Raw genomic sequence first — 13,194 nt, 5'->3', positions numbered from 1 at the left:
ACTACACCCGAGGTACAGAAATTAACTTACTAACATGGTCACTCACATTTTAGCTGCTCTTTCTAGATTCTTCCAAACACCTGTGGAAGAGTTAAATATCCCACACGCAGTTAGCTTTTTTGTATGGTGGTGGTTGTTTTGGCAGGTTTTTTCCATTTGTTTTGCCAGTTGTTGACAGCTGTGTGTAATTAAAGCTGACTGAAAAAGTCAAACCGTAGCCGGGTGATAAACGGATGCCAGAAATATGAAAAATAACCGTGTCTCCTAGCGCTAGGGAAGGGAGGCAGGCACAAGCCTCCGAAGCAAGTGGTCGCACCTGGAAAAGTAAACTTTCCCTCTCCTTGAGCTAAAGTAAACGTGGGCGAGGGAGGGCGAAGAGCAGGTGCCAGGAACAAGAGGCTACCTGGTGCTGTGAGAGGTCTGCAGCCAAACAAACCCTCGCTTCCCTTTGTCAGGGGCCCGTAAGGGAGCGGCTGGAGCGGAAAGCGCCGCCCGCCATGGCCGCCCGCGGCCGGCAGGTAGGCCGCGAAACGGCAGGAAACCGGTTTTCCCTTTAATTTCCCCTCACGGCCGGTGTCAGTCCTTCGCTTCACCGCCGCGGGAGAGCAACCTGCCGTAAAGCGCGCTGCCCGCCGGAGGGGGGGGTGGTGGTGGAATGCCGTAAACCGCCGCAAAATGTCGCACGCCCCCCCCGCTCCTGGCTGCCGGTCCGCGGCCCCCGGCAGTCTGTCGCGGCGGCGGATGGCGCGGGCGGCGGGCGGGCGCGGGCTCCCGCGGGCAGGGCGGCAGCAGCGCGCGTAGGGCCCGCGGGCGGGCCGCAGCCCCGCGCCATGCTGGCCGCCGCCTGGCTGGGCAGGGGGCTCTGGGGGCTGCTCCGCGGCGCGGCGCGGGGGCGGCCGGGTGAGCCCGGTAGGCCGCTGGCCAGCCGGCCCGGCGCGGGGGGTGCCGGCGGCCGGCGTCGCAACGGCAGCGGGTTGTGCCTGGCGGCGGGCGCGGAGGCGCCGGGGGGGGCGGGTGCCCCTCCCGCCCTGCGCCCCCCGCGCCGGCCGCTGCTGCGCGCTCCCGCCGCCGCCTGGCGCCTCCTGAGCGGCGGGGCCGCGCCGCCCGAGCCCCCCCAGCGGCGGGCAGCGGGGCGCTACGCCGAGCTGGTACGTGACCGGGGGCGCGGCGGCCGGGCAGGGCCCGGGCTGTCCCCTCCCCGCGGGGCCGAGGGCCGGCGGGGGGGCCGGGGGCCGGCGGGGGGGCTGAGCGCCGGCGGCCTTGCCTTGCAGTACGAAAACCCTTGGACCGTCCCCAACATGCTGTCAATGGCCAGGATGGGGCTGGCGCCGGTGCTGGGCTACCTGATCGTTGAAGAAAACTTCGACGTCGCGCTGGGTGTGTTTGTCCTGGCTGGCGTGACGGATCTGGTAGGTTCGCAGCGCCTTGGGAGCGCTCTGGGAAGAGGGTGGGTTACGGTCACACCTTTGGCGTGCGTTGGACTCCAGCGCGGAGTGGAAATGAATACAACGGATTAGGGTTTACGTTCGTTGTTTTGTAGAAGTGCTGTGCGCATCCTGCGCGACATTGGGAGGGGAGGTCACAGACGAACGTGGTGCTGCTGGTGCAAAGGGGTGCCCTGCCCAGCCCCAGCGGGCGCTGTCCCAGCCAGCGCTGCTGCACCCGCTGGTGTACCTGCTGCACTCACCCCGACTAACTGTGCCAATTTTAGAACATCGGTTACCTTTTTTTCCAGTTCATTTTATTTTTTAAACAATGAGAATCGAATATATTCAGAGGCTTCCACAATCTGGTCTGCGGTTTGAAAAAATTATACCAATACCAGCAAACAGGTGTCATGTTCCATCTTAGCTAAATTAGCGGTGATGTTCCTGAAGTATCTCTAACATTAGCATATATAAGCTATTGTTATTCTTAGTTTTCTAACAAAGAAACACTGAACTTTGTTTTTCTTAGTTGGATGGATTTATTGCACGAAACTGGGCTAATCAGAAATCAGCTTTGGGAAGTGCTCTTGATCCTCTGGCTGATAAAATTCTCATCAGCGTGCTGTATGTAAGCCTAACTTGTGCAAATCTTATCCCAGGTGAGAAAATGTCAGTTGCATGCAGTACTATATATATACAAGGTAAAGAAGCTAATTTTATCTGTAGTTATATTTCTTATGGTTCTGGAGGGAGAGCAGTGTATTGCATGGAACTCTTGCTTTGCCAGATGCACTTTGCTGTTTGCTCTGATTAAATACTTGGAATACATCCTCCCAGTAGACCTCATAGAAAGCATGTGTTACCATTTACAAAGGCAACTAGCATATATTGCCGTTCTCAAATGTATTTTCTTGAAAGCAATAGTGGTCAGTAGCTATTTCAAAAATTTTCTCAGAGACTGGATTGTTTTAAGACTTCCGATTAGACTTTCAGAAGGCAGGTTAAAAAATTTCCAGTCACGCCAAGTTTTCTTGGTTCAGAAGAGCTTGAGAATGGTTATTTTGCTTGCTTCGTATTTTGTGCTCTTTTGGTTGGGTTTTGGTTTTAATCATGGGCATGATTTTTCACTAGATCCTGTTGGCTTGGTTTTTCAGTTTCACTTACATCCATGATTATTCTGAGGGATGTAGCGCTCATTGCTGCTGTTTTTTATGTGCGATACAAAACTCTGTCTCCACCGGTAAGTATATAGCACTAAACAAAATTGCATGAACATGTAATCATTTTACTTTGATTAAATCATCTGTATTTTTACAAGCATAAAAAAATAAGCCTTTATTAAAAGTTGTAACAAAGAGATTTTCATCTTGGGACTTGGTGGTTGCTCAAAACTTGGCTAGATAGCCTAAGATGTAGTGGTGTTCTTGTCCTATTGCCAGGTAGATCTGTAAGCAGAACAGTATTTCATAAAACAGTTTCATAAAGATGAGTCAGAGCTACTGATAACTTTTTCCTGTGTATGATGTGTAATAAATCTTGTAAGAGTGGTAGCAGCAGAATTCTTCAGTGTTACAGTTGATTTTTCTGTATCGTGTCAAGAGGCATATCAAACTGAATATCCTAGAATTGCCTTTTTTCCTCCCCCCCTCCCTCTTTTCTCCCCAACAGAGAACACTCAGTAGGTATTTTAACCCCTGTTACGCTACTGCCCAGTTAAAACCGACATTGATTAGCAAGGTAAGAGCAGTAACTCATTACAAAAGGTAACTCCTCAGTGCTTGGGGTGGTGTGTAGTTTGGAGGGGGAGGGGCTGTTTGCTACTACTGCTGAGCGGTTTCAAAACAGTGCCGACTAATTCAGAGGCAACCTAGGTCCCGAAAGATTTTCAACTGCGCTCTGTCAGAGTACATGCTAATTTTGAGTGTGCAAGATACTTCATTAAAAGAGGTTTCTAAATAAATTTTGTGTAGATAGACTAATGCTTAAACCAGTAATGAAAGTGTATATTGGTATTCCTTGCACGGTACGTATCTTCATTTTAGTCACATATTTTGTTTTGCTTTTATCAGATGAATACAGCGGTTCAGCTAATTTTGGTGGCAGCTTCTTTAGCAGCTCCTGTCTTCAATTATGTGGACAGCATATATCTGCAGACATTATGGTAACTTATCTCTGCACTTTTTTTCGGATAATTTAATGTACTTCTAAAGAAACTGGTATTTGAGATTAGTCTAATTGTGTGGAACAAAAAAAACCTGTGCCCAGATGCCTGAATTTTTACACATTTATCCTTGACTGCCACAGGAGCTAGGTATTTATGGTACTTAGCTGACTATACAAGCAAGAAGTAGCCAAATTAAACTAGTTAAGATCCAGGAATAATAGCTAAGAAACAAGTCTTCAGAACATAGTGTAAGTTCAGATGAACAGAAAAGAAGGGAGTGGGGAGAAAGGTTGTATGGATTCTTTATTTATTTGTGCTGTAAGTATCCTTGAAAAAGTAACCCTAGTATCAGTAAAAGTAGATGAGAAGTGTTTTCTTATTTTTACTTTATATTGTACCTGCTATCTTGAAATCTAGGTTTCTGAGGCCTCTTTGAAAAGCACCTGAAGAAATCGGTGATTCCTGCTAGACTATAGGAAGGAAAGGGAGGGATCGAATGAGAACAGGCATACAGGAGCGTACCTCCTTAAGTAGTGGCTGTTCCTTTCGCTGCTATCACTGGAGAGCTGAACTGTATCAGAATCTGAATTGTAGCAGGTGTTACAAGTGCACTTATTTCTCCTGAACAGTTAGGTAAGACTTCAGAACAAAGAGGCTGAGCAGCACATAACAGAATTACTAAGTAACATAGTTTAAAGTAGTGGAAAATACAGTGTTACTCACCTTTTAGGAAAAAAACCCAACAAACAAACAAACAAAAAACCACAAAAAAAAAACCCAACCCAAACCGCAAGGCTTTTAAGGAACTGGGAAACTTGATCTTAACAGTCAGTGTGGTTTTTCCTCCTGCTGGAAAGCCAAATCTAGGTTTGCATCTGTGAAAGATGCTTACTTTGCTGCTTGTCTGGGACTGTGTGTTACCGTGTTGTGAGTAACAGAGAAGTGCTGGGCGTGAGTTACCAGAGTACGCTATAACCACGCTCAGAAATGCCCTGGATGAGCCCGGCAGTGTGTCCAGGGAGGGCACTGGTGAGGGAGGGGCAGGACCATGGTGGTGGCTCATGCCTGAATGGTGTCAGCCTTTGACACGGAGGAGCAGTGCTGGTTTAGAAATACCGATCGTTATTACCCAGCATCTGAGAAGGGGAAAAAAAGAGGCTAAAGCCAAAACTTGTGCTTTAGCTTTGGAATTTGGTAAAATGAGTCCAAGTTTGGTACGGTTTGAATGCTCCCCTTTCATATTACTAGGGGATAGTTTCTCACATCAGTCAGTTCTCAAGCTGGTAAAAATTATGTAGGCTACATATATGGAATCTTTTGCCTTTCCTTCTCTAAAACAAGTGCTAATATGGTAGAAATTTGGCCTAGTGTGTAATTACACTGAAATGTGCTGCTTAGTGCTGGGTGGCAGTTTGTTTATCTAATCCTCCACTTAGTACTGAATTTCAGCATCTAAACTGTAAACTGCATTTCTGTAGGACAAAGTCCTTGGCTGTGTAGTGAAAAATAGGGAAGACGCCTAAAAATAACACATCTTATTATTGTACTGAAGACTCAAACAACTTACAGAACTATTTTCCCCAAAGGTGCATCACAGCTTTCACAACGGTAACATCTGCATACAGCTATTACCACTATGGCCGAAAAACAGTTCAGGTGATAAATAACAAATGAAGTATTCCTGAAGGACCGGGGCTTGGCGGCGCAGCGTGCTGTGCTGTCGAAGGTGGCTGTGTTGCAGTTGAGTTTTGGATCAAGAGCTCTTGTTTTTCAGCTTAAACCATGGCATCGCAATGAAGTGAAGTTTGAACATGTACTGTGTATATATCTAGAGAGAGACTTTTCAATGTATTTTTAATTTGTTTAAAAATAAGGTTGTTTACAAAAACAAATAAATGATATTCTTAAAGACACAGGTTACTGGTTGCTGCCACGTGCGTTCTGAGTAATTTTCTACTGTTTTTGAAGTGAAAATAAGCACTTTTTACCAGCTTTTTTTGCCATCATCATGCAAGGCACCGAGTAGGCTGAGATCTGAGAAGAAAAAGCAGTTACAAGAACAAATTTCTCTTTGTACCTCAACCTAAGTCAGTAAACCTGCATTGCTTGTTAGGGCTTGATGATGTACGTCAGCTTGCAGCGGAAGAAAGCATGTCGTCGATGAACAGCATCTTCAGAAATTTAAACCAGAGTGATAGAAATTTTATTTCATGTTCCGCTGTAATATGGATAAGCCACGAAGAGTTACTACCCTGCTCCCTTTTCTCTTTAAGTACGAGCAAGAGTGAACTGCTTTCATCAGGGAAGAGTTTTGAGTCTCAGGAGGGTCAGCTGCGAAGAGTCTGTACCCAAATGGAGTTATGTTTCTCATGTTGTCTATTCATTTCTAATGATGGAAAGAAACTCCTGCATCCCTGCACCCTTAATGCTTCTAAAGACACTGTTTAATCTAAATGCCATTGGTGAAAAAGGACATTTTAAATAGTGTCCAAATGAATGGAAGGAGTAGAAGAAACTTTGTGATGCACATACTGTTAATTCTTCCTGTACCTCTGGCATCAAGTGGTGTGCAGTGATCCCCTCGGGCAGGGACAGCTTGCACGTGTTCTTGGCCTGTCCTCTACATACAGAAGGCACAGCATGAAGAGCCGGACAGCACAGATCATGTTGGTCAGAAACTCCTATTTTCGAGCAATGTGGTATTTCTTGTATGTCATATGAAGGAGTGCAACTGTGAAGGGCTTAAATAATTGAACTTGGGTGGTAAATGATTCTGCTGCAGTACTCGCAGAAGGAAATGTGCTGTAGGCATCTCTTTGGAGAGCATAGTCTCTTTTGTGACTGCACATGCTTGTATATACAGAACATTTTAATATTTTTTGTATATTTAAAGTTGTATAGAATGGTGCACAGAGAAAACACTTGATTTTTATCTGTATCTCTTTCTTAATGTGTTTTGTGGTCGACCCTGCATCTTACAGTGAAAGGGCTGAGAGCAAAGCCTGTGGAAATTTCCTTAGAATAGCCGCACAGGGGTGGAATGGAGTGCTTTTTCTTGACGAAACCATTCAGAAAGCAGAAAACCATCGTCCCCCGGCAGGCCCTTCCTGTCCGGTTCTGGTCAACGGGAATGGGTTGTGGTTGGGTTGGTGGGGTTTTTTAGTGTGTGTGTGTGTGTGTATATGGTTTTTATTTTGTAAATCACAGAAAGCTTTGACAGCGCATGAAAGCGTCGGGGCACGACCGAACGCTGGTCGGTGCGGGCCCCGCGTGGGTATACTTGTTGCCCGTGTGGGGAGTGGCTGCACGGTGCTCGGGGGTGCGTGCCTCCATGTTTGCGCTAATAAAGCCCGTCCGCAGGGCAGAGCCCCGCTTCCTCCGCTCGCCTTGGGCGCTCGGGGGTTGGGACCGGCGGCCGAGACCGCGCCCCCCGCCCGCCCTGGGAAGCGCACGCTGGGGGCGTGGCGTGGCCTGTCCCTGCGCGGCCGCCGTCCCGGGCTGGGGGCGTGGCCTCGCTGCCCCGCGCTCCGCCATGGCGGCCCCCGAGCCGCCGCCGGCCGAGGGCTGCAGGCCGCTGGGCGCGCTGCTGGCCGGCATCGCCCAGGCCGCCTACCACGGCAACGCGGCCGTCACGGAGGAGCTACTGCGGCAGCAGCTCTACCCCGAGGCGGCGCCGGAGGAGTTCCGCGCCCTGCGCGCCAAGATGGGCGGCCTCCTGCAGGTACCGGCCGCGGGGCCCTGCCTGGGGGTCCCGCTCCGCCGCGGGGCTGCTGGTACCGCCGCGGGGGTGAGGCGCGGATGGTGCGGGCCTGGCGCGGTGCAGGGCCTTCCCGCAGCAGCCGGTGGGGGCGGCCGGCTCGGCGGGACGGGCGGCCCGGTCCCCCCCCCGCCGCCTGAGGGCCCGGGCCCGCCGCGCCGTGAGGGAGCTGGGGCTGCCTGGGGCCGAGGGCCGCCGCCCGACGCACATTGCCCCGTTTTCGGGGAGAGGCGCTGCCGGCTGCCCGCGGTGCGGCCGTAGCTGCGGGAGGAGCCGCTCCCCGGGGCGGCCGGTCAGCCCCGGGCCGCGGTGCGGGTGCGGGCGCGCTGCCGTGGGCTCTTGGCGCGCTCAGGCGGGGGAAATGAACTGGCTGACATTTCAGTACCTCGCAGGAGATCCCAGTTCACTGCTTGATTTCCTTTTTGGTTTTATTTTTAAAATTGGTCTCCTTTCTAAATCTGCCTAAGCCAAATTTTACTGTGGTACCCACTCTCCTGTGTTCCGATAGTTATTTTTCAGTCCTGACAGACCCCTCGCCCCTCTCTTCCCCTCGCTCCTCCCTCTTTTCTCTTCTCTTCTTTGACTCGCCTGTTTTTCTTGGTGCTTTTTTCTGAAGTGCTTTTGACTTACCTCTGAGAGACGTGGCAGATAACATAAGAAACACAAGTAGTATTTTTCTAGTCACTTCAGTGCACTATAGTAACTTTAGATAAATGATAATTTCATATGAATAATCTCCAAAGTCTATATAGGCTTTCTTTTTCTGTTTGCAGAAATGGGTAACTCTTTAGCCATCACTGAAATGTGACAGCTGCTCAGCCAATATGATGTGTTTGAGGCCAGAAGAAAAGAGCACAACATCCAGAGGAAATAGCTAAAGAAACTTAGGTGGGCAATTGTTGGCAGATCTGGAATTTGATGAAGATGTTGGCACTCATCTCCTGCTTTTCTGAAGGGTCCGTTGTTTCTTTAATGATCAGATTCATATGATGCCCTGAAAAGCCCAGAATGAAAGCTGAATCATAAGGATTGGTTCTTGCAGGACTTAAGACTCTCTGGTTTTGTCTTTCTTGGTTTTTTTTCCTTCCCTCCCAAATATAACTCTTACTCAAGTGCTGTTGAGATGTCATGTTCTAGACATAATAATAATTCAGGCCCCAGAAAACACAGGTGATTAAAATTATTGGGTATTTACCCATTGGTGTAACATAGGCATATAGCTTAGGAGGATGGCGGTGTGTTGGGAGAGGATATCTCATTCCCCATGTGCTGCTTTAAGAACCAAAACTGGAAAAACCGTGGTCTTTGAGATCACACCTTCCAACATAAACTAGCCTCTCACTGTCATCAGGTGCATCTCATGGTCTTCACAGACACCACTCTCCTCATCTCCTTATGGATGGAATTCCTGGGAATAACCAAAGCTTATGCAGTTCAACACACTTTAAAGGTGAAGTTTTGAGCTAAGCAGTACACAAACTACTTTGTACAGACACAAGTTCGTGTTAAGTATGCATCGATTTTGCGGTGCTTATTTCTAGTGAGTGACATAGGAAGTAACACCTAAGTCCTGTGGATACTGGCAGGATCTCTGTTCTAGAGCATCCTAAATAAACCCTTGGCTTTCTGGTCATTTTTAGGACCTTCTCTCTTTCACGCCGCCCAGTATGGGGGGGAAGGTTGAGAATACGGTTGTGGTTTGGAAGTAGGGAGGCTTAAACTTATTTTCCTCTTCCAGAAATCTACCTAACGGGAAAACCCTTTATCCTAGCTATTATTTGTGATACCTCCTTTTCAGTTATCACAGCTAGCCTGGGAATCTTGGTCTCTTGCATATCTGTAGCTGTCACACAGAGATAATGGTGTGAACCGGTTTCCTTTTGTTCCAACAGTGTGCATGAGGGGGAGGGGAAAGTGGTCTTGGCCCTACAGGTTGCTTAACTAAATCTTCAAGAAGCTGAGAACTGATAAACGCATACTTGCATGCTTCAGAGAGTTGCCTAGAACACTTTTAGTATCTCTGAATTTAAATATGAGAGGTTTTGTGTTATATTGTATTTGCTGATAACAGCAAGCTTCAAAAGTGTTCCTCTGTGCTTATAACATCTTAGGTTTTGGACTTGTCTTGGATGCTGCTGTCTTCCCAGCACCTGAAGTAGCAAGCTCCACTTGAAGCTCTTGTGTTGTCCCATCCTTATCAATTGTCACGTGAATTTCTGAGCAAATTTATTCCAGACTTTATATTGAATTCATTGTGAAGAATCTGCATGATTAAGATGTTAACAGCAGCTTTTCTGTTAAGCTTTTTACGGGTTTGTTTCTTCTCTCCTCTGGGTGGTGGAGGAAGGGGAGCAAACAGCTGAATAGCAACAGAAAGTCAGAGTACTTGTTTATGCAGCTATTTACCTTGTGTGCAGTGATCTGCATCTGAAGTTCAGAAGGCAGGTAACCCTTACGTCTCCAGTGATGATAATACCTAATTGCACCAAGTAAGTTTTTTCAGGAGGTGGCCACACCGGTTATTCTCAAGTACCTCATTTATAAGCCCAAGTCCTTTGTATGGTCAATGTGGAAAATACTAGATGCCTTATACTGTATTCTGTTGACTGTATAGGGAACGTAAGCACCTAAATTAATGGGATGAATAATGCCTCATTCCTGTCTCTCAAGGATTATTTTTTTTTTTTTTCTCTGACACCCATCTCCTTGATGGTCAGCAGCAGAGAGATTCATTGCCATTGTGGTTTAATTGCTGTAGTACTTCATGTCTTCTAAGTAGTAAGCATGGATCTGTACCATAAATCAACCACTTGCTAGTATAAGTAAGGTGAAGGACTTCCCTGTACCCTTCTGCATTCCACCTGTGCAAAGCATGGCACCTGTGAAAAGTATGGAGGTGAATAAGGGCCACAAGTGTATCATATTTACTGCAGCATTTAAATGTTTATTTTCCCCTGGTTTGTGTACAGACTAGTCCTGGTTTTGTATTTATAAAAGATGTCATTATAATCTTACTCCTTACTGCTGTTTCCTGCCCATAGATTGGCTGAATGTGCATGAATCATCTGACCTCTTTCTAAAATGCCACATTTATTTTGTAGAGAAATCATGTTGCTTTATTAAATTCACTTTTTTTTAAAAAAAAAAAATATCTCATTTCTTGTGTGGAATATCCTGGAAGGTAGAACAAAACCCTAGGAAAGCCTGACTCTGGAGAACTGTAGCATTTTGGTGTTCTTCTGTCAATTTTTATTTTTTTTCCCCTCTGCCTTCGTGCTTCCCAGCCTCCTATACCATAAGGTTGCAGAACGGTGAGGAACTGGCCGAAATCAGCTTTTGCGAATTCTCGCCCCCGGCTTTTTTTTATTTCCAAAGACGACTTCATCCTGATAAAGTACTAGATTTATCTCCTCCTTATGTAAATTTAATTTACTGTGTTAGTTTCACTGGTGATAGAGTTGCTTTACGCCTGGAGTAATCCCACTGCTGTCCTTCTGGTGGCAGCAGGCTATTTGATTTATCGAACATGGCCCTTCGCTGCGGGGTTGGAAGTGTGCTTCAGAGCCGTGTGCGTTGGCTAAATGACAATAAAAATTTCCGCGTGAGGACTCTAAATTTATTATATATGATTTATAAGTATTTCTTGACACAAAGGCCATCTGCAATAAATATACTTGCTATAATTGGTAAAATATTAATCAGACTCTACGTAAATAATATGTGAGAACCCAGAGCTTGATATCCAACAAACTAGATGGACCCACACTCAATGTATACACTTTATAATATTCGCTAGCCCTTTTCCATCAGTGCTTTTCTTTGGGAATATGCTGATATTTCTGCCACATTTTTCTGATGACTCTGGTGTTTAGTGTCACTGTGTTTCAGCCAAGAGGCTGATGGTTCTGTTGTTGTTTGCCTCTGCTGTGCCACTGGCACACACAGTGTATAGAAGTCCCATCTTTAAGCGATTTCTGTATCGTGAAATGCTCAGCTATTTCTAGTGATTACTTTTCTTCATGCCTTTGGAGAAAATCTGTTGAATAAGAAACCTTTTGATCCAAATCTGATTTAAAGACTTGAGGGGGAAAATTCAGTGGAATTTGGGGGGGGGCGGGAACTAGTGGATAAAATCAGTTGGTGTGTAAAATGCTCCGGAGACGCACAAGCAAACTGTGGGTGCTTTGGAGGCTGCTTAGTGCTGTTACTGTGCATTGTCCCCAAAGACTGTTTCTCTCCCACTAGGAAGCTGCTGCTGTTACCTCGAGAAGAGGTCCCGAGGCATTACTGCCCCTGCTTGAGAAGGAAGAGACTGTTTGCCCTTCATAAAAGGGGTGAGCCCTTAGGTGGAAAGTCAGAGCAGAACAACAGTTGGGTTCACTCAGTTGTGGAGGATAAAGCCAAACTTTGCATCTTCTTCAGCAGGATTTCTGCTGACATTTGCTCGTGGGAAATAAATGACTTCTTGCATTTTCTAATAAGAGAGAAGAGTTGTCAGTGTTCACTCTTCTCAGATACCTTGTGATTCCTCAAGTATGTGGCCTGGGTCGTGAGCTCTTGAGCGCTTTGCAGTTGTCTGAGCTTCTGCAAGGCTGAGGGGCAGAACAGCCTCAGTCTGAAGGCTGAGATAAAGTCATTTAGGAAGAGTTAACAGGAGACACCGCTTGCTTTCTGCCACTTAGAATTGCAATTGTGCCTGCATCTACTAGCTAGAAAGATAACCCAGTAAACATGCTCATTCTTCTCGACTGAAGAAAAAGGGAACAAGTCCCTTGTAAAGCAGTATCAAGAAGTACCGTGTTGATATAAGGTGCTTTCTACCCAAACATGTGTCCTTTGTTGTAGTTGAGTGTGTTACACTTGTGTTAAGTGTTAGACCTTTCACTCCAGTGAATGACTGTGCTTATTATGAATAATTCTGCTTGTTAGTGGGCTAGGTGAAAATATGCTAACTGTAACTTTGCACAGAATTTTGGGAGGGAAGGAATGCTTACGGTGTGAAAATTGGACATATATGAGAAAAATATATTATCTCAATTTGATATTTGACTGGAACAAATAACAATTCTTGTGTCTCTTTTTTTTTTTTTTTTTGATAATGTAGTGAAACACCACTATTAGAGCTCTCTGATGTGAACACAGCTCAGTTGCCACCTCTGCAGCGTCTGGTGTAGCAGCATGCGTTTTCTCTTACCAGTATATAAACCCATAGGCATTGCTGCTTTTTTTCACCCTATTTCAGCATCGGAAGGGTAGAAAATTGAATGTTTACTTGAACTAGCGCCTGCTGTATTGTGGTGATGAAAACATTGATGGATACTGCCCCAAAGCATTCTTAGTGCTTCCAATGTGAGTTATTTTACATTTTAGGTATGTGTACAAGCAGTTAGTTTAAATAAAGACTGGTGCAGCTGGTGAATGTAGGAATAACATAAAGTGCAGGGGGAAGGCTCTTCAGAAGAGCGAACTGGAGAGGGAGTTTGGCTGCAGGATGTGACATGGTTGAAGCACATTGGCAGGAGCGGTAAGGACGGTGCTTCAAACAATGTACCCGCTTCATTCTGGATTATTTTTTTTAATACTCCTTTTTCTGCGATTTCTCCAGTTGCAATAGTCAGTATTTGTGTTGTTAAAGCCTTTCCTATTTGCCATACTGGTTTAATTGCTATTGTAATTACGGAGAGATGTATAGGAGGCGGTGTTGTTGCTGGTAGCTGTGGGATGGGAAGGTGATGGTGTTCTGCGCTGTGAGCAGATCTGTACAAAGTTTAAACAATGGGGTGTGAGTAAGGAGTGCACACCTCCACCTTGCAAACCTCGTAGTCTTCCTACTGCTGTGCAACTAC

The 13,194-nt window shown here is 46.4% G+C and overlaps 2 protein-coding genes across 7 annotated transcripts in view; both read left to right on the top strand.

The window, feature by feature from the left end:
* Positions 1–671: 671 nt before the first annotated feature.
* Positions 672–5,504, top strand: CRLS1 (cardiolipin synthase 1). The gene is made up of 7 exons (XM_055714777.1): positions 672–1,148; positions 1,272–1,409; positions 1,957–2,086; positions 2,582–2,667; positions 3,096–3,164; positions 3,497–3,588; positions 5,178–5,504. The coding sequence occupies exons 1-7, from the start codon at positions 831–833 to the stop codon at positions 5,263–5,265; spliced, it is 921 nt and encodes a 306-aa protein (XP_055570752.1). The 5' UTR covers positions 672–830; the 3' UTR covers positions 5,266–5,504.
* A 1,575-nt stretch (positions 5,505–7,079) lies between these two features.
* COMMD1 (copper metabolism domain containing 1) overlaps positions 7,080–13,194 on the top strand; it is a 78,903-nt gene continuing 72,788 nt past the window's right edge. For 3 of the 6 annotated variants that reach the window (XM_055714778.1, XM_055714780.1, XM_055714779.1), the window contains exon 1: positions 7,081–7,312. In XM_055714778.1, coding sequence (XP_055570753.1) covers positions 7,124–7,312 — 189 coding nt within the window. In that variant the 5' untranslated portion in view covers positions 7,081–7,123. Of the gene's footprint in view, positions 7,313–8,121; positions 8,237–13,194 lie in introns of all 6 variants that reach the window. The other 3 variants (XR_008732935.1, XR_008732934.1, XM_055714782.1) reach the window with 2 other exon arrangements.

Source organism: Falco cherrug, chromosome 6, assembly GCF_023634085.1.
Source record: "Falco cherrug isolate bFalChe1 chromosome 6, bFalChe1.pri, whole genome shotgun sequence".
In the NCBI taxonomy this organism is placed as follows: Eukaryota; Metazoa; Chordata; class Aves; order Falconiformes; family Falconidae; genus Falco; species Falco cherrug.
This window is presented reverse-complemented; position numbering and strand designations above follow the sequence as displayed.

Coding starts and splice junctions, on each gene's coding strand:
- CRLS1 (XM_055714777.1), top strand. CDS start 831: ATGCTGGCCGCCGCCTGGCTGGGCAGGGGGCTCTGGGGGCTGCTCCGC. Junction 1,410..1,956: donor TGGCTGGCGTGACGGATCTG/GTAGGTTCGCAG, acceptor TGTTTTTCTTAG/TTGGATGGATTTATTGCACG. Junction 2,087..2,581: donor TTGTGCAAATCTTATCCCAG/GTGAGAAAATGT, acceptor TTGGTTTTTCAG/TTTCACTTACATCCATGATT.